Source organism: Arachis stenosperma, chromosome 6 (assembly GCF_014773155.1).
Source record: "Arachis stenosperma cultivar V10309 chromosome 6, arast.V10309.gnm1.PFL2, whole genome shotgun sequence".
Lineage (NCBI taxonomy): Eukaryota > Viridiplantae > Streptophyta > Magnoliopsida > Fabales > Fabaceae > Arachis > Arachis stenosperma.
In genome coordinates, this window is record NC_080382.1 from 129,203,456 (window position 1) to 129,225,431 (window position 21,976).

The 21,976-nt window shown below is 31.3% G+C and overlaps 1 protein-coding gene across 1 annotated transcript; it reads left to right on the forward strand.

Annotated features, from left to right (window-relative positions):
• The first annotated feature begins 14,214 nt into the window (after window positions 1-14,214).
• Window positions 14,215-15,170, forward strand: LOC130934608 (serine/threonine-protein phosphatase 7 long form homolog). The gene is made up of 2 exons (XM_057864165.1): window positions 14,215-14,280; window positions 14,454-15,170. The coding sequence occupies exons 1-2, from the start codon at window positions 14,215-14,217 to the stop codon at window positions 15,168-15,170; spliced, it is 783 nt and encodes a 260-aa protein (XP_057720148.1).
• Window positions 15,171-21,976: the final 6,806 nt, after the last annotated feature.

A 21,976-nucleotide genomic window follows, 5' to 3' on the forward strand; every position in this document is an offset into this window, starting at 1 on the left:
GACAAAATAACTAATAATAACATTCTAATTAAAATAGATATTAAAAGATTCAATTAGTATTTCAAATACATATTTATCAGGTAGCTATTCCTCTTAGAGCTGCAAACTTTAATAATTAAGATCAGGCTCTTGTCCTATGAAGAGCTAATTGACAATGCAACTATACTCTTGTTGATTCTTGACAGTGTTATCAAGGAGTGCTACTTGTTGCAGTTGCAGTGGCAAGAGTAGTGATATCATCATGAGAGCGGACATTGACAGCTGAGCTAACCACAAAAGCTAAGTGATCTCTCTAAGCCCCCATTGCCTCAGCAGCCTCGACAGACTGCGTGGCCACCAATGTGGCTGCAGAGGCCATAGCCATGTCAATCTTGGCCATCCTCTAATCCTTGCTTGGTGCAGATGAAGCAGCCATTGCAGCTGCGATGGCTGCCACAGCAGAAGCCACTGCAGCTACTGAGATGGTAGGATGCAGCTGAGCATTGTGAGTTCTTGTTTCTTTTTTCTTTTTCTCCCTTCTGTCTCCCTGGCCATGCTAGTGAGTCAATGCAAATATCTAGCATAACATCTGCAAATTCAAGATTAAAAAGAATTTAGTTAGTATATTACTATATCAAGGATCATAAGTAGAAAGCTTTGGTTCCAAAGCATATGGTCGAATAATACAAACATATAAGAAGGGAAGGCAAAAGACAACGTATCCACTTATTACCTCAGCTACTACCACAAGTAACCTGCACATATATCAATGAAGCTTAGTTTTTATTATTGAGATGCATAAAATCTCTTCACCATAACAAAATTATCTTAAAGCTATACTGTTACATTAAAAAATCAAATCACTAATGATCTGACACTTGAGAATCACACCCATCGCCTCTCTGTGAATCAAATTCTACCTTTGCAGCTTAGTCTTGTTCATATCGAGATGATAAAGATGCTTTCATGATCCTGATAACACCAAAAACTATCTTTATGCCTAAGATCAGAATTTTAAAACAGTCGCACAATCACAAAATATAAAGGGGAAAGTAAAAACCTTGGTGCTGGATGGAAACAAACAGTGAACATTGTATTAGTTGTTCTCTCGTCAAACCAATCTTTTCTTCTGTGAAGTTCACATATCGTCACAAGCACTTTCCTAATTCATGCTTTATCCTCTTCCTTTTGAACACAGACAAAGAACAAACACACACATAAACATTCATTCAAATTGTTCAATAAGCACAGCCATCTAAGGACATCATGTAAAACCCGGTTAATTAACGGCTAATTAACCCATAAATGAGAATTTATTCTAGAAAGCCTAAAATGTGATTTTATGGCTAAATGTGATAGAGGAGATTGAGACGAGAATTTTGGTACCAATTTTATAGGATTCGGACCAAGATTGGACCGAACGGGCCAAACCGGGCCAACCGGACCCAAAGTGGGCCCTTGGCCCAACATAACTTAACCAAAACCCTAGTTTTCAGCACTCTCTCTCCTCATTTGTTACACACACAAGCTGAAATAGAGTGAGGGAGGAGAAGAACACTCTCTCAAGTTCTCTCCTTTGCTTAATCTTCAAACCACCATAACTTTTGATCTAGAGCTCCGATTGTCGCTCCGTTTGCGGCCACGCGTTCACCGCGAAGAGTTCTACAAAACCCATACAATCAATCTTGAGGTAAGCCACGTGTTTCTGTTCGAAATTCCAGAGCTTATTTTCGAGTTTCATGGGTGAAATGTTGAGATTTTGGGTTCTTTGATGTTATAGGACCCAACTCTCTTGAAGGAGAAGGTTAATCTTGTCTCCTTGGATCTTGGGTGTGGTAAGATTCTCAACCATAGTGTAATTTATTGTTCTATGATGTTTGGGTATTGAGATGTTGTGTATGGGTATGATGATTGTGGCTTAGGTTGTGTATATGTGAATATTGGAGCTTGATTGGTGATTTTGAAAAGCTTGAAAAAGGGATTTGGTGGTGAAAAATCTGTTCTTGGAGGTGTTGAGGCCTTGAGAGCTTGTGGATAAGTGATTTGGAAGTGCTCCGGTGGAGCTTGGGAAATTCGGCTAAGGTATGGTTTCGGTTTCCCGTATCTAATATGTAATGTGGTAGGAAATACTTAGGTTAGAGGCCCTAAGATAGGCATTGAATTGTTGATGTTGTTGAACGATTGAGATATATGATGTGGTCAAATATGTGATGATGATTATTGATGCCTTGGTAGTATGATGCATGAGAAATATGCATGTTGTGATATATGCTTGATGATTGGTTATGGTTGAATTGTGGGTTGAACCATGTTGATGGTGAATATGATGTTGATTGTGTACAATAATGATTTATTGGAATTAGTGTTGTTGAGAATTGGCATGAGGAATAGTATATGATATGTCAATATGTTTGAGTTTGAGCCACTTGGGTGAAGTGGGTTAAAATGATGAGATAGTGATTTTGTATATTGTGGTAAAGTGTCAATGTGTGAGTTGAGGAGGCTTGATGTTGAATTTGATATATTTTGATTGATTTCAAAGAAAAGGGATGAAATTGGCATGCTTTGATTGATTTTGAAAAGAGTTGAAAATGGCTTGTTTTGAAAATGGCATATTGTGGTTTTTTATGAAAAACATGGTTTTTGGGCATACTTTGGCGGGGCATAACTTGGACTACGGATCTCTGTTTTGTACCAAATCTTTTTAGAAATGAAATTGGATCCGGGATGTCCGTGCCGTTTGAAGAACGGGTGAAAAATGATTTAAAATGAGGAAGTTATGTCCGTCGGAAGATTGGGGTCTAAATCTGTGAATTCTGCAGCTTTTAACTTAGAAAATTTTTAGCATAATAACCCTTGGCGCGTGGGCGCACCTGACGCGTACGCGCCGTTCTTCCCGAGAATGCCATCCACGCGTGCGCGTGATGTGCGCGGGCGCGCCAATTGTGCTGCACCCAATGCCCGGCCATTTTCCAGAGAGTTATGCCAGAACTGTGCTAGTGTTGTGCCTGGAGCACGAGAACACCCACGCGTACGCGTGGTTGACGCGTACGCGTCGATTGGCAAATTTTTAATCCACGCGTTAGCGTGCATGACGCTTGCGCGTCGATGAGTTTTGAGGCCATCCACGCGTGCGCGTGGAGTGCGCGTACGCGTGGCCCTGTTTTCATCCCAAAGTTGATTTTTGAGTTTTAAAAGTAAAATCTCATACTTCTAAGCCTCCGATCTCACCACTTATATCTTAAATCATTATGATATGTCTAGCTATGAGAAGAAAGGCTAGTGAATGTGGTAACTTGCGAGTGAAGCAAGGGGAAAATGAATGATCAATGAGGATCATTGATGATTATGTGAGATGTGGAGGATGGTGGTGGAAGTGCTTGTATGCCATTGGCCGAAGGGCCGTAATTGTTTATGAATTGGCTGGTTCTGGATTGAACCGTGAGCCGGAATAGCTGTGTATGCTATGAATATTGGCTGGTTATGGATTTAACCGTGAGCCGGATGGCTGATATGGATCTTGATCCATGGATGAGAATTCATGCATGTTTATGCTGAATTATTGATAATTGTGATTTGCACTTCCACTATCGGAGATATGAGTTTCCCTGGGTAGTAGCAGTGGCTAGCCACCACGTGCTCCAGGTTGAGACTCGAAGCTCTTTTGACCCTATGTCATAAGTGTGGCCGGGCACTGTGAAAGACCCGGATGAGCTCGCCCCCGTAAATATTCACCAGTGAAGGTGATGGATATAGATCATGATTATGATCAAGTTTATGATGAGTATAACTCGAGTTGGGGATGCGTGACAGAGGGACAGTCCAATGGTTAACTGCCAGGACTTGTCGGGTTGGCTCTATAACCGACAGATGATATCATCAGCCACTAGGGACAGGCATTCATCATATGCATACTATGTGAATTGTTTGAGATTGCCTATTTGACTGCATATTACTTGCTAATTGTCTAAATGTCTTAACTGCTCCTATTTGTATATTCCTTGTTTGATATAACTGTGTTTGCTACTTTATACTTCTGCTAGTGGTTGGGAGGTCTGAAGGAATTGGAAAGGGAAGTATTAGTTAGACTGAAGAATCTTTAGTCAGATGCCCTTTCATGGTTTAGCCTGTTTATAAGCTTTGATATTATCTGGAGGAAGTTCTAGGATTGCCTTTGGCTTTCCTCCATTATTATGTATTATATATGTGGAAGCTGTTACCATGCTGGGGACCTCTGGTTCTCACCCATGCGGATTTTGTGGTTTTCAGATGCAGGACGTGAGGTTTCCCGCTGAGGCATGCTGGAGACTTCTAGATTTGCGAAGATCCTTTGTTCTCGGGGCTATGTTTTGGTTTATATGTTTTGTTTAGATACCTTTATCTCCATTAAATAATACAAACTGTGATGACTCCTCTTATGGGAGATTTTGGAGAATAGGTTTTATATATTTGTGTCCCTTTGGGTTTCCTTTGGGGTTTTCCTTATTTTTATCATATGTATATATGTTATGCTCGGACCAGTTATCTTCGCAGCCGGATCTTGAGTCTTGATATTCCTGTTTTTGACACTCCTTTGTATATATATAATCTCGCGTTGGTTATCCTTGTTCGTTACGTTATCGATCGGAGTGTTGCGCTTTTGAGTTGCGATTTTTGTTTACCCCTTTTTCTACAAAGGCTCCTAGTTATAATCAATTATTCATACTACTATACGTACTAATTTTTATTTTAGAGGTCGTAATACCTTGCCATCACTAAATTATGACTTAAGCATAAGACTCTGTATGGTAGGGTGTTACACATCACACATCCAACATAACCAAAAGGTTCATCTCAAATTAAACGAGTCCTATAGCATTAAAAACAAGACACTTTCAAAGCATGGTTCTTCGCTTTTTTTCTTATGCTTCTATTTCATGCACTTAATACTGTGAATTATGTGAGCTGCTAAAATAATAGATACTGGCCAGAACTATAGTTGGGGACTAATTGGAGTGTACTTGAGTACAAATGACCAGATGAGACAGCGACAGTTTGCTGATTTGCATACAATCATACAACAATTTCAGGACAATGTGATTGTTTTGGGAGACTTCACTGCCATCTCAATCTTTTATAATTTTTTGTGATTGTGATTTAATGTGTTCCTTGGCATTGCTATTTTCAGTAATCATTTTATTTTAATCATTTGTGTATATTGCTTCATTTATACAACTTAGTTGTTGGTAACCTTGTGAATAGTTAAACTTACTTGGCAGTAAGAAAATTTGCTCACATAGTACTTGTATTTTTAGACACTCATGTTGCTATGGAAGTTACCTGCAGCCTCTACTGCTGCCTCCAACCCTATTTGATTACTCAATCTGTGAAATTCATCAAAAGGAAATATATTAGTGATCATTACAATCTTCTTAAACATAAAGAAGATGCAATTCAGTGATAAAGAAAAATAAAATAAAATTAAGTAAAGAAGATGAGAATCATACTTTGGAGACAACAAAAATGGAACTGGCTTCCTACTGAAAGTGGGGTGAGGAATTGCAGCCAAGTTACAGCTGATGCTGATATAAATAGGTTTGCTTTCTTTCAGTGCGGTTGAGATTGCAGTGTCAAGGATCTAATGAGCATCTTCCAGGTTATTAACCACAACCTATTATCAAAATCAATAAGAAAACCTAGTTTAATTACACATTAAGCTCACATTTCAGCATCAAAGAATAATAATAATAATAATATATGCAAACCCAAATACCCCTTTAATTTCATATTTGTAACCAAACAAAAATCACAAAATAGTCTACCTATGGTGGAAAGATTATGCTATATATAATCAAGCATTGGCAATAATATAATGTCTTTCAATAAAATAAAGCACTACTAGACATCCAGAACGTTTGACTTCAAACAAGGACGAGTGATCAACATAGAATAAAGTATCATGACCCAAATTGATGCATGTTTTCATTTTTCTTAAAAAATAATAATAAACAAAGAAGAAAAAATCATAGTGATGCAATCATATAATGTCACACGAATTATAATACGTAAATTTTACTTTATAACTTTTTTTAAAACAAATGTTTTAATTTCTTTATAATCCATTAAAATAAAGGGACATGACACATCTCAAACTGAACTAACCAATTGTTTATCCCTTCTCCGAATCCCCTATCAAGATGGTAAGCTGGTGCACTCCCATCCAAACAAACTGTAGAGTAATTTTTAGGGGGTAGGGGGATTACCAAATATTATAATAAATTAATTAAAATAGAACAGCTCAATAAAGAAAGTTAACTTCTATCAGACGCAGCGAAAAATTCCTCACCAGCTCCTTTTGTGACAGCATTCTGGATAAAAGTGATTGGAACATAAGAAGCTTCTGCCTTCAACAATAGAAGTACACAAAATAGAAGGCACATACCATTTTGTGCAATCCATCATTCTGCAACAAATCCAACAAATAGAATAAGGAATGCAAAGTAACTTATGTAGAAGTATCAAATGAGGGCATATATTGTTATTAGTATTGTTGCTGTTATTGTTATTGGTATTTGTAGTACCTTTGCCGCAAATTCCAATCCCTCACCTGCCTTTCTCTAATGGTGTCACTGCAGCAATGTTCCATACAGACAGAAAATTCAGTTTACTTAGTGAAAAAAAAAAAATAAAGACACAATAAAATTCAGTTTCATCTACTGGTTTTTCAACATATTGATAATTAAAATATAGGAAACAAAAAGACAACTAGTAGAAAGAGAAAAAAGCTTAGTGAAAAAAACTTATTTTTTAAAATTTACATGTGATTTCGTGTATGTATCTTCAGTGATATGGTAGAATGCCTGCACATCCAAGGGTTAATTTCCTCATACTTCCTGAACATTGACAAGTGAAAAAGAAATAATTAATTAATTAATCAATTAATTAGAATTATCAAGTTTGATAAGATATATCATAAAGAAATGTGTTGAATGAATGCCTATACGATGCAATGAGCATGGAGAAAACACCGATAAACTGAAACAACGAGCATGAGAAAGCAGAGTTTATAGATAGGAATTTATTTATCAATGTAAAAAATGAAGAGAGAAAGAATCTCTACTGCACATAACACATCACTAATTGCTTTATTTTCATGTAAGTATAACAGTTTTGACCACTAACATGAATTCAAGTATAATGAGAGTTGAAGAACTTGTCAAGAAACTCTCTTGAACTTTGCTGAATCTATCAACCTCTTCCTCCTCCCTGAAGAAGTAAGTTCAATTAAGCAGAGAAAAAGAAAAAGTGAAGGTAATTGGAAGCATGGTGAAAAACCTAGCAGTAAATTGATTGAACTGGAAGCCATCTCAGCCAACTCCAACACCTACAATAACTATGAATCTAATGTTAAGTTCCCTAAATTGATATTCCACCAACAATAATTAAATTTCAAGCCCTAAAATTGACATCATTTAGTGATTAAAGCACAGGCCGGCGAATACACAATAACAATAAATCATTGCAGTGATTTAATAGGATCATAATTAATTAAATAGTAATTTCTCATCAAAGAAGAAAAATTTTCATTACCAGAATTTCTCATCAACTTCAGCCATAACAAAGCTGAGTAAAGCAAGGAGCCTATCTGTGTTGGAAAGAGCACGAGCACCACGGGGGAGCAGAGCATATCAGCACCCAGCCAGGGGCCAAGCAAAACATCACAAGTAGAATAAGGCGAGCAAATTGGAATCGAGCAGAGCAAAATTCAAAAGCTCAAAATGCAGAGCGACGAACACGACGGCGATGCAAGCAGCGACGAGCACGAAGGAGCGCGAGCAGCAACAAGCACGACGGCGTGCGAGCAGAGACGAGCCCGACGGCGACGCGAGCAGAGAGGAACACGACAACAACGCGAGCAGAGAGGAACACAACTTCAGAAGCAACGATGAGAAAATGCAGGGTAGCGACGAACACGACGGCGATGCGAGCAGCGATGAGCACAACAGCGATGCGAGCAGCGATGAGCACGACGGCGCGCGAGCAGCGATGAGCACGATGGCGACGCGAGCAAAGAGGAACACAACTTCACAAGCAACGATGAGGAAATCGAACAAACAAGGGTAAATCGCGCAGAAGGGTTTGAAATGGTTGGGGTTAGGGTTTCTAATTGGAAATAAGGCTTGGAATTTTGTTTTGAACTCAGTAGGATTTGAATTAGTAAATAATATATAAATCATAAACATATATTTTGTGCTAAGTTAAAAGAAGGAAGGACAAAATTTTTGTTAAAATATTTGGAAGGAATGTTAAAATTTTAGAGAAAAAATTTTAATTGAATTTTGGCAACATTTATAATTAGAAGCTTATTAAAAATGTAAGAACAACACGGCGAAAGCTAGTGCACTCCAGGTAAAGTAGAGAGTGCAACACTCTTTAAAAGTTAACCTACTATCAAAAGTTATCATGTAAATTAAATTTATTTATTATTGTTATTATTTTTTTGTCATGGACTGAACAAACAAACCGGCACTAACAAAAATACTAATTCCCTCATTTAACACACGGAAGACCTTTACACCACAAAAATACTCTTGGAAAATTTGATTGAATTTCTCTGTTATTCTCGATGTGATGTCTTCAAACATTTTTACTGTTTTATTTGTTGGCAGGTGCTTCCATGATCGTTCTGACTAGTCACAGATTTTAACGCTCTTGAACCCACCACATTCCACCTCTACCATAAATGACCTTCAAAGTCCGAAAAATTGCTGCCATAGAAAAGGAAGACGCATGTTTGTTGCTGGTTGGCTAACTCCAAACGCAAAATCGATTCTGTAGAAGAATCCCAGTCTCCATGAAGGTGCCATGATTCTCAGATGACGATATAGTCAAAGCACAAAATAGATCAGTTACAACAAGTTTATTATCTTTTATTTCAAATTATCCTCAAATTGTACGTATTAAAATGAAAAATTAAAATACAATTATATTTAAACAATTATTTATATTATTTTTTTATTAATTTATTCAAAAAATAATTAAATTTTAAAGTTAATTGGTATAAAATATTACAGATATAAAATTAAGAAAATTTTTTATTTGTATAAGAATGAGCCTAATAAATAATTATTCTATTTAATATATAATTAAGAATATTTCTTTCTTTATCAACGAGTTATAGTTCAAATGACATAATTTTTATCTAAAAGTTAAAAAAAATACTTCTTTCTTTTATTAACTTTTTTTAAACATTAATTATTTATTTTACATACAATATAGAAATAAATGAATATAATATTTATTGAATAGACGCAGTTACGTAAATTTTTTTATTGTCATAGTGTTTGAACTAAATAAAAAATATATTATTTTAAGAAAAATTAATAATATATTTTTAATAATATTCTTAATACAAAATAATAAATTTTAAATATTTTTTTAAATAATATATATTAACTAAAATAATATAATTATCCAAAATAATATATTATAAATATAATAAAATAACATATTTCAATAAAAAAATTGTTAATAAAAAATTATATAAATATTTTTTATATAAATTTTTGTTTCGCACAAAATAAAATTATTATATGTTTGTTTGCTTTTTATGTTGTATATATGTTCTTTTTAATTAAATTTATATAATACAAAATTTTTTATCATTTTATTCATATTTAATGTTTTAATTTTGTTTCACACAATATATATATAACACAAAATTTTTTATCATTGTCTTTATATTTAATATTATAATTTTATTTTACATAAAACAAAATTTATTTAAATTTTAATATTATATATATATAACGCACAATTTTTTATTATTGTGTTTATATTTAATATTATAGTTTTATTTCACACAAAATAAAATTTATTTAAATTTTAATATTATATACATAATATATATTTAATATTATTTTTTTTAAGATTCTAATATATCTTTTTTTTTCTGGATTTTAGTACATGAATTTCTTATTTTTTATGTATTATTTATTTTAATTCTAAAGTCTAATAACTTTTTTTTTGTACAAACATGTTGTTTTTAATATTTATATACTATTTTTTTATTTTGAACTTCAGCCCAATATTGAGATTTACAAAAAAATCTAAAACTTGTAAAAAAATGATTAACCTGATTAACAGGTTGCCTTTTTAAATCTAAACCATTCAAATAAAATATAATAAATAAAGAGTTTAGATTTAATAAATTCACAAGGTGTGCAGCACTCCATACTTAGCAAGGAGCGTTTAAGAATGAGCCGAACAACACTTATAAAGTGTAATATATATGTATCACAAATGTTGTTTGTTTAATTTATAAAAGCAACACTTTTTAATTGTACTTTAATTAATCAAAAGGGAATATTTATGGTGTGTTGTTAAAAAAGTGTTACAACAGCTTTATTTATATGTAACAAATATTAAGTGTTGTCTTTAATTAGTTTAGACAATATTTTTCAACTGTTATTTGCAGTACATGTTGCAATAGCTAAAAGCTGTTGTAGTGGTATAATTTTTTTAAATATAATTAATAAATTAATAACTATTAATAACTAAAAAAAGTACTTATAATTTTATTCAAATAAAAAATCTTCCTAAAAAAGATTTAAAGAAATAATTAAGTACCTTTTTCGAACACTAAATAAATTCACCCTCAAATCGGTAAAAGTGTGAAAAGGGAGTTAGGGATATACTAGTTATATATTTTAGGAATATAAATTGAATCTTTTAAAAGGACTCATCCTCCCAAAAAAGAAAAGAAAGAATTCTTTGAAGAGAAATTCTCCATATACAAGCATTTTTTTATACAAGTCTTTACAAGTTATTATATTAACGCGCTTGAACGTTACTGCACGTTCTTCTTCCTCTTCCTCTTCTTCTTTTTTTCTTTCGTTTCTTACTTTCTCTTTCTCCTTCTTCAACCGTTACTGCACAATTTCACTGCATCGTCTTCTTCTTCTTGCTGCACATTCTTCTTCCTCTTCCTCCTCTTCTTCTTCTTCTTTTCTTTCGTTTTTTGCCTTCTCTTTCTCCTTCTTCATTTACGTGCTTTTCTCTTTGTTTTCTTTTTTCGTTATTCTTGATTTCCATTATTTTTTGATATCAAGCTCTGAAATCATTTTTGAAGAAGAAGAAGCAGCAAAATATGAGGAGGAGAAAGAGAAAGAGTTCTGAATTATGCATAAAGTGTCCTTTGGGTGTATTTTCTATAATCGTTTGGGTGTATTTTCTGTAATCGTTTGGGTGTATTTCTGAAGTTTCATTATTTTCAAACGATTTCAAAGCTTGATTTCAGAAACCATGAAAATCGAAAAAAAGAAGTAAGAATACCAGTAATAAACGAGTAAAACAACTAATGAAAAGGCAAAGAGAATAACGAAGAAATATCGTTTGGGTGTATTTTCTATAATCGTTTGGGTGTATTTCTGAAGTTCTATTATTTTCAAAACGATTTCAAAGTTTGATTTCAGAAACCATGAAAATCGAAAAAAAGAAGCAAGAATACCAGTAATAAATGCAAGTAAAACACTAATGAAAAGGCAAAGAGAATAACGAAGAAATATCGTTTGGGTGTATTTTTTATAATCGTTTGGGTGTATTTTCTATAATCGTTTGGGTGTATTTCTGAAGTTTCATTATCTTCAAAACGATTTCAAAGCTTGATTTCAGAAACCATGAAAATCGAAAAAAAAACGAAGCAAGAATACCAGTAATAAACGCAAATAAAACAACTAATGAAAAGGCAAAGAAATAACGAAGAAATACATGGAGGAGGAAGAAGAAGAAGAAGAAAGAAGAAAGAAGAGGAAGAGAAGATGAGTTGTTCATAATCCACGTGAGTGAAGAAGAAGAAGAAGAGAAGAAGAAGAAGAAGAAGAAGAAGAAGAAGAAGAAGAAGAAGAAGAGAAGAAGAAGAAGAAGAAGAGAAGAAGAAGAAGAAGGAAGATGAAGATGAGTTGTTCATAATTCATGGTGAGTGAAGAAGAAGAAGAGGAAGAGGAAGAGGAAGAGGAAGAGGAGTCGTTCATAATTCACGGTGAGTGTAGCGCTTTGGAAATTAAATAACGCATTAAAAGACTCTAATGTGTAGCAACTTGTAAAACTTGTAAGTCAAAAAGACTTGTATGTGTAGCAAGCCTCTTCTTTAAATATGACGTGATCTGTTGTCTGTAGTACCCTGAAAAAAATGAAAAAATGATAAAATAAAAAATAAAAAGTAAATTATTATTAAATTTTTTATTTTCATCATATTTAAATTTGCTATCTTAATTTAAAAAAAAATTATAATTTGTTTTACTTCTCAGTTCTCACTCTAAATAACTTGTAGTAGTATTTTACTATCGTAGCTATTCTCCAATCCTTCATTGACCTTATGCGTTGACTGCAAGTTGCTTTATAATATTGGCCACGTGGCACAAAAAAAGGCCTTTTGCACTTTTTTTTCTATATGTGCAAATAGTTTAATAATCAAATAAATTAATTATGATGGATTATATATATATATATATATATATATATATATATATATATATACTAAAAATAGAGAGATTTAAATTTATAATTTTTTAGGTAAGTATAAAAAGACTATATTATTTGAAATATAATTTATTAAAAAATTATATATATACTGTTAATTTATTTTAAGTATTTTATATAAAAATTAATTTAATAATTAATTTTTTTAATACACCTAATATAATTGGTCACAGTTTTAAAAACCCAACCAATGACTTTCAAATTTGTCAACTATGAAATTGAATTGCAAATCAATGATGGATCAGCCACTGTTCCTCAAATGAGCTGGAATCTTTTATAGTCGGCGGAAGGTGCATGGAAACACGCCGGCAGTTCAACGAACTTTTTTTTTTTAGTATTGGGTCAAAGTTGGTGTTATCTACCAAAATGGCGAAACAGGGGAATTTAACGTCGCTATGGGAGTCGTCAAATGCTGCAAGAAAGACGTCAACGCCGTTATGTGAAAAACGTCATTGACGTTTTGATCAAAACGTCACCGACGTTTTGTTTTGCATGATCAACACGTGGCAATTACTTCTCTCTTCCCACACGATTAATGAAAACGCCAACTCTCTTCTTCCTTCATTCTTTTTTCTTCAGGCCATAGCTTTCATTATACACTTTGTTTGAAGAAGCTGGAAGTTACCATTTATTTACCCCACATCTCCACAACAACAAAAAACGGCAGCCCCACATTCCCGCAACAAGAAAAACGGCAACAGTCAAAGATAGAAAAAGGTTAGTAATTTAAACGTATTATTAGTAGTTAGTTAGGGTATTATTGTTTTGAACTCAAAAAAAAAAAAAAGTATATAATATTTTTAAAATAGTTTTTTGGTTACGTAGATGAATAAATTAATTATTAGTTCTTGATTAGGAGTTGTAAAAAATATATTATCTTTGTTATAGTTATAATTATAATAATAATATTAATTGTTAGCGTATCGTTAGTGTATATATTATTCGTTGAATGTTAGTATAGATTTTTTTAATTTTAATTTTGTTTAATTAATTTTTTTTAAAAAAATAGAATATTTATTAATTTTAGTTTGAATTTATATAATTTATATGAAAAAAAGGAAAGGCCGCTTTAGAATTTTTGTTTAGTTTTGTTTTAATTTTTACCTATTTGAGAAACAGAGGTTTTTAGTAATTTTAGTTATATTTTAAATAATTTATTCAAAAAAAATTAATAATTTTAGTTTTATTTAAAATAATTAATTTCAAAACAGAATTATTTATTTAATTCGGATAAAATTTTTTAGTGATTTAGATTTTTAGGTTAAAATTTAACTAAAATATATAGTCTTAATTATTATCTAATGAGCATGGGTTATTTTTTAAATTTTTTATATAAAATATTAGGTGTTTTAGATTTTATTAGTTTAAATTTTTAGTTAATTTATATGTGTAGCGCGTGAAGTTTTTAATAATAAAATTGAATTATTATTAATTATTAATATATATATATATACCATTACGTTTTTTTATTTTATTTAATTATTGGAAAACAAAATTATTGTTATTAAATTTTAGTATGTTTAGTAATTTTAGACATTTTTGCAATATATATTAAAAATAATAGAAACATATTTAGATCGGATAATTAGTAATTCTTAGGATATGTGTTTAGTAAATAGATTAAGAGTTATTATTATTATTATTTTTGGTAAAAAATAAAAAAAGTATATAAGTAATTTCTTTCTATATTATTTTAGTGTAGCGTTAAAGACAAAAATGGGAAAACGTGACATCACACGTGTTGACGAGCATATATCAGAATATCTTCAACATCCTATATATGTAAGTAATTTTTGTATGTACTGTTATGCTTAATAATGAATAATTCAATTAGTATTTATAAATTATTTGAATTTTTAGTAATTATTAATTATATTTTTTACTAAACCGAGTATTAGTTTAGTAATATTGACTAGTTCTGGTTATTGACAGTTAGTTATTATTTTTGTTATCAGGGTTCAAGAAATTTGCACACCAGACACTTACACCAAATAGACTCATATGATGCTAGGGTGGAAGAACAACTCAGAGAGAGCGGATTCTATCATATATCTCAGATTGGAAGGATCATGTCTCACGGTCCAACTATAGACGCACTAGTTGAAAGGTGGCGGCCTGAGACGCACACATTCCATCTTCCACATGGCGAGTGCACGATTACGTTGGAGGACGTTGCCATGATTTTTGGACTCCGAACTCACGGCTTGCCAGTTACTGGATCAACTGACCACAGCACAAGTGGGTTAGAAAATGAGTGCATGACCCAATTTGGTATTGCTCCTGGCCCGAACGACCATAGAGGAAGCGGAGTCAAGCTAGCATGGTTCCGCACCCTAAAGCGGCGCCAACATTTGACTGACACAGTAAGTAGGGAAATTTATGTAAAATGTCACATAATGTGTCTATTTGGAACAACTTTATTTAGTGACAAGTCTGGAGTCAGTGTGCACTGGAAGTATTTGCCGTTGCTTCGTGACTTTTCTCAGATTCACAAGTTTAGTTGGGGTTCAGCTTGCCTTGCACACATGTATCGATCCTTATGTCGGGCATCTAGGTATGATTGCAAGGACATTGATGGTCCTATGCCATTGCTCCTTGTATGGGCATGGTTACGAATGCCATCAATAGGACCACTGCCGATGGATACTAGCTTTCCACTTGCTCGCAGGTAAAATTTAGCTAAGATATGGATTTAGTGATTTTTACTGTAGTAACTGATATTATGAATGACTTATGATTTAATTTGATGTGGTGAGTGGTTGATGGTTGAAATGATTTATGAATTGAGGGAACCCTTAAGGGTGGTTAAGTCCAGTTTTAGGGGAGGTTATGTCCAAATTTTTATAAAAATATGAGTTATTGCAATATGCCAGGTGGAATGATTATCAATCAGCTGTAGAGCAGTATAAAAATTGGACAACTGCTGATGTCAGGAGAAGGTTGGACAATCTTTCTCCGGACGAGGTATGTGTTTCATCATTTAGATTTGATGTTAAAAATTGATTGCTAACAATACTAATAATAATTCAAATATTCCTAACAACAACAACAACAACAATAATAATAATAATAATAATAATAATAAATTTACCTCTATTGACATATTCAGGAAATTCTGGAACATGCATGGCATCAAGATTCAAAGTATGCATAAACGATGGCTCTCCTGATAGATGTTGATCCACTAGTGCATTAGCAACATCTGCTACATTTCCGTCAACTGATATATCATCTTCTTCCACATCTTCAGTTGGACCAACAACTTCATAATTACCTTCAAACTCTTCATCACTTTCGGTATTATAACCCATCCAGTCTATATTAGGTTCCGGAAAATCAATATCTTCAATTTCTTCGAACTCAACATATAACTCGATGAGTGAGGCTCGTGCTCTAGTTTGATGGTAGGTCAAAAACATTCCTTGTATACTAGCTTCATCCGCCACGTGCATTACTTGAAATTGAACGAAACCACCAAATACTAACACAGGCTGCCTATATAAAATATTGGTCACTCTCTTCCGGCCTTGCTGACCTACACTCTGACAGAGTACACTCTTAAGTCCTTCATATGTTATTGAAAAAGGAACAACAATAACACATGGATTCTCACACAAAAAACTCACACCTTCATGTGTATCATACAAAATCTGACCATTGAAATATATTTTTAAACTAACATAACTCTCCATTTTATACACTTATTACATTTACCTACAACTTATTTCACTCAACATGCAGAACAACTTCAACTGCTAAATAATGAAGAACAGCTAAAGAAGTAAGAACAAATTCAACTGCTAAAGAAGAAAGAACTCTAAGCTTTCTGGAAATGTGAAGGCAAATAACTTTGTGTTATTCACTTTCTACTCTATTCAAGATGTTTCCCGCACAACACTAGCATGCCTTATATAGCTAATTTTAAATTTTTTTATTCATACTTGTACTAAACGTCACCACCGTTTTAATAATTTCTAACGGTAAAATTTGCTTTTATACAAAACGGCACCGCCGTTTTCTATTTTTAAATTAAAAAAATTTTGCCTCCTACACAAAACGGCAACGCCGTTTTCAGCTATGCTTATTTTTTTAATTATTTATTCTAACAAAACGGTAGTGCCGTTTTGATTTTATTTATTAAAAAAATTCAAATCATATACAAAACGTCTCCAACGTTTTGTATCTTCTGACAAAAAACAGTTTCTCTCCCATAGCAATGTTAAACTCACTCAAAACAAAATATTAAAGAGAAACACACACTTATTCCCAATATTTAAAAAACTCAGCCGCAGTTCAACAGAGATATTTACTGGATTAAATTTTCAAACTTTTTAGAAGAATTAACTGATGAAATTTCGTTACAAAACCAACATCTTTTATATATAATTTTTTTTTTAAAGATTACGAGTGAGATTCGAATTCGAAATTTCTAAACGAAGATAAAAAATTATATTATTTGAGGTATAATTTGTTAGCTTATATATAAATTTTGTTATTTAAATATAAAATTCAAAATATATACATTTCTAATATTAAAATTATACATCTAAAATTCAAAATTAGTATAAAACTTTTTCATAAGAAAAAGTTGCATGTCATAAAATTAAAATTCAGAATTTAAAATTCATACACATAAAATTCAAAACTAATGCATCCAAAATTGGAAACCAAATATTTGATGTAATTTAAAATAAATGAAATTAATTCATAAATTAGAATTAATTTATTTGTACATTGTGGTATATGTTTAGGATATGGTTCTAAAATTTAAATGTTAAAATGTTTTTTAGATTTTGTATATAGAGATTCTTTTCATTTTCTTTTTGGAAATTGTTTGTGTTTGTGTTTGTGTTTGCTTTTATTCTTAATGTGTGGAATAAGATAATTAGAAGGATCATGAGTAATAAATGTAATTATAAATTGTATAATATTGATTTATTTTGTTATTTAATGTAATGTATAAAATTAAAATTAAAAAATTAAGATAAAATTTGAAAATTCACAGTCTCTTACTTTGAAGAGAGATTTTGTCCAAATTTTTTAGAAATTAAAAGGAAACAAATTAACTAAAGAATCCATCTTTTGGCAAAAGTAAATATGGATTGATTGTGACACCAATGACTCAAAATAGATAATAGACGTATTATAAAATGCACGCAAAGGGGCGGTTTATGGGTTATAATTGTCTATGAATTTAAAACCACAAATGATGTTAGGTATGGCATGATAATAGATAATATTTGTGCTTAATTATTGGATTTGACACTATAAAAAAATGTTGGGTACTGTTAAATTTATTATAAAAAAATAAAATTTGACAATAATTTAATTATCGTCAAATTTAATGTCGAAAATAATTAGACGATATAAATTTCGCTGATAGATATTTATCGACAAAATTTTTTTGTTTAATGATAATTATTGTCAGATTTTACGACGGATTATCAGCTTAAAAAACCAATTGGTTATAGGTAAATTTTGTCGACAGTATTGTTGATGCCAAAAATGTTTCATACACTGTTACTGTCGGGTTAATCTTACGATAATTTTGACAGTAATATCAATTTTTTTTCAATTTAAAATAAATAATCAATTTTAATTTTAAAATTTTTCACATAATTAGTGGTCTATTCATAAATAATGAAAACTTTTTATTTAAAATAAATAATATAATGTTCAAATAAATTAAAAGTCAAGTACATCAAATAAATATAATGAAATAATAAAACAAAAAACTAATAACTATAGATCCAAATAGTCATCATCGTCGTCGGTCCTGTGGCCTTAAGTCGGCAGCGCAGCAAGACCGCTGCCACCAATAAGTTCGATGCCAACGACGCACATCTGGACTTGGTACACCTCTATTTGAGCCTCCATACGCTGTATTCGTTTTAACGAATGCCTCAACTCCAGCCTGAGCTTATCTGTAGACGTCACACAATTGAGGATCTTCTTATATCTCTCTCGATAATCGTTATGCTTCTGAGCCTGCTGCTAAAGGCTGCGTTGGAGCTCCTGTACCCGCAGCCTCAAATCCACACATTCTTTGGGGTCGACGGCTCGACTAGTGGTGGAGCCTAACAATAGCCTCAATGTGTATGTGCAGTGGCTGCTGGCGAAAAACGACTCCATCCCATATATGTGGTTCTTGTACGGCGTTGAGATGGTCTCGCGCCAAACCGCATCAGGATCAATGATTGAAAAATTTTTGATTCTGAAAAAATTCAAGTTTTAACTCATACGTTACTTTGAAGGGCTATACTTTATGTTAATTTTTTTAACATCAAAAATCTCGATAACGATTCTTTAGATATTAATGAGTCAAATGATGATTTTTAATGAATCTTTAGAAATCGTTTATTGTTCTATTTTAAATTTATAAATTTATAAAAGTATAGATTTTTTGAAATTTGAACTAAAAGACAAAATTAAATTTCTATTCTTATTGGTTTTGATTTTTTTGATATTTTATTTAAAGCAAAATGAGAAGACAAACCTATTCCTAATATATAGTTACATGTTTTATCACATGTTAAACTTAGTTGTATTGACTTCTCTAATTAGGTAGTATTCACTCCAATTGTCAATTACAACAAGAATGTGAGATACTAAGTTTAAAAATAACCATTTTCAATATTCATTTGAGCAAATGATGATCTTAATTATGGAAATGACAGAGTTCTAGCCATATTTTCAAAAATTATTATAAAACCAAAAAAAATAATTTTCAATTGAGATTGAATTCGTGTAAAATAAATTGTTGCATGAAATATTACAAAGATGAGAAAAGATTGAATGAGTGTAACTTTTTCATAGGTTTGGCCTTAATAAATGTACCCTGTACTTGCCCTTCATCACTGGATTCCTAGACTCCAAAGATTATGCGCATCAATGAGTTTAGCATCTCTCATATAAGGCACAAAGGCAAAGTCAAGGACTCAAGGTCATCGGCAAAAAAACAGAAATGTTTGATAATTAAAAAAAAATAATAAAAAATAATTATAATTTATTTTATTTAATATTGTAATAATTAATGAATGTTAAATAAGATAAATTTTAATTTTTATGTCTGACAAAAAATCTACAGAGTTCATTAGTGCTCACTGGCAGCTACAGTACATATGGCGCACAACAAAGCAAATAGTAGGAAAACAATCATAATTTGGTTATCCAACTACCAGATATGAACTCTTTCAGTACGTAGCATTTAAAATTAAGTATGATTTTGATCTCTAAAGTATAGGTCGAAATTTTTTTTATCTTTAACATTTTTTGGCATATAAATCGTCTCTAAAATTTAATTTGATTTTAAAATTGTCCTTACTTGAGAGTAGGGGTGTTCGCGGTGCGGTTTGGATCGGTTTTGAGTCAAAAACTCATCCGATCCGAACACTAATTTTACTTGCGGTGCGGTTTGGATTGGATGATGTTTTAAAAAAAATCCGATCCGATCCGATCCAATTTCAAGCGGTTTGGATTGGATTGGATTTGCGGTTTTGTAAATTAAAAAAATTAAATACATATAACAAGTCTTAACATTAAATTTTAAATAATTAACAACGACATAATAAGTCTCAACAATATCTTAAAAAACTAACGATAACATAACATAGAAATAAAATTATAGGTTAGTTAAAATAAATAATAAATAACATTTTGAACATAAACTATTTATTAAATAATAATAATACATGAATAATATAAAAATATATAATAAATTAAACATGTTATAAGTATAATTATAAATATAATAATAAAATAATAATATTATAGTACATTGTGCGGTTTGGATTGGATTGGATCGGTTTTGAAAAGTAGATCCAAAATCCGATCCGATCCAGCGGTTTGTAAAAAATAAAATCCAATCAGATCCAAATTAGTGCGGTTTTAATCGGTTTCGGTTTGGATTGGATTGGATGAGCGGTTTAATTTGGATCGGTTTGGATTTGAACACCCCTACTTGAGAGACTAAAATCGTACAGAAGTGGCGATAAAAACGGAGACAAAAGTGGATCATAAATAACTTCTTCTTCTTCTTTCCTTTCCGATTCTTCTTCTTCTCTTCCCCTTTTCAGAAGAGCAAAAATACTCTCTTCTTCTTATTTTTTTTATTTTAAAAATTTTTTTATGGATAATTTGATTTAAAATTTTAATATTTAAATAAAAAAGATAACTTTAAAATTTAATTTAAATTTTAGAGACGATTTTGTATACAAAAATTTATTGACATATACTTAAAAACCAAAATTATACTTAATCCTTATATTTATGATAAATTAATTTTTTTTATTATTGTTGAATTATTATTATCAAGTTATCTGAGTATATTTCCAACTCAAGAAAACCATTAGGAGCGAACTCTTTGAGCATGTCCACCCAAATAAGAAGGACCGCAACAAATGTGGTTGAACATGCTCAGAAGACACCTTTTTAAGTTTAATTTTAGTTGCTGATGTTCTTTTTAACATTAAGCTTGATATTTTTGTATTCTTGCCTAATTAATTGTTTATGTTTCCTATTGTAGTGCCAATTCAAGTGACTTGAAAATACTGTAGAATAGAAGAGTATGCTAATATTAGAGTTATAAAAATCGAACCAATAATTAAACTAATAAAATAAAAAATTTAAAAATTTAAAGATTTAAGATTTAAAGAGATTCAATCAAATTTTATTGGACATAATAAAATATATATTTTTTTAAAAAATAATTTTTTATATTTTATTATTTTAAATTAATTAACCACTAAAAAATCATATTAATTCGACAATTAACAAATTTTTGACCGATTTGTTATTAATGAATTTTTTATTATAATCAAACCAATTTAATGACTAATTTTTAATTAATTTATTTAAACCGATCAATTTGGTTTGATTTCCAGAATCATGTATGGCTAATACAAAGTTTTGCTTGCTAATAAGTGACTTGGGTTCAAATTTCCAATTTTATAATCTTTTATGCTTGTTGCCTCTTATCTGTGATATTACATAAGCTCTAATTGGACTTCGTAATATCCATATATATAAAGTTACTAATATTTTCTTCACTTATATTTTTATTTTTCTTATTTCTAAACTTATAATAATTTATTTCAATATAGAATCAGTAGACCTATTTGCATAAAAAATAGTAGGATTGTTTTGTGTCATAAAAAAATAGTAGAATAATCAATTAATCATATAAGAATATATATTTGATAAAATAGTAAAATGCACAGGTTTGTTTCAATCATTTAGTCATAAGTAATACATGATCATTATTGATTCCAAATTTGGTCAACGTTGAGAATGAGGAAGGGTGAGGTCATAAAGACGAGTAGGAATCAGTCTTCCTCTTGAGAAATTTGTAATTTGCTTCTTCCATTGTGTAATGTGTAAATGCTCTTTTCATACTCTACATTAATTGTAATTATACACACACAATGTCATTATCACTAATGTCATAGTACTTTTACGGAACTTCAATGTTCTTTGTACG

Bases quoted from the DNA above. Each gene is read 5' to 3' on its own strand.
- LOC130934608 (XM_057864165.1), top strand. From the start codon at position 14,215: ATGGGAAAACGTGACATCACACGTGTTGACGAGCATATATCAGAATAT. The intron at 14,281-14,453 runs GTAAGTAATTTT...TTTTGTTATCAG, and splicing joins ATCTTCAACATCCTATATAT to GGTTCAAGAAATTTGCACAC.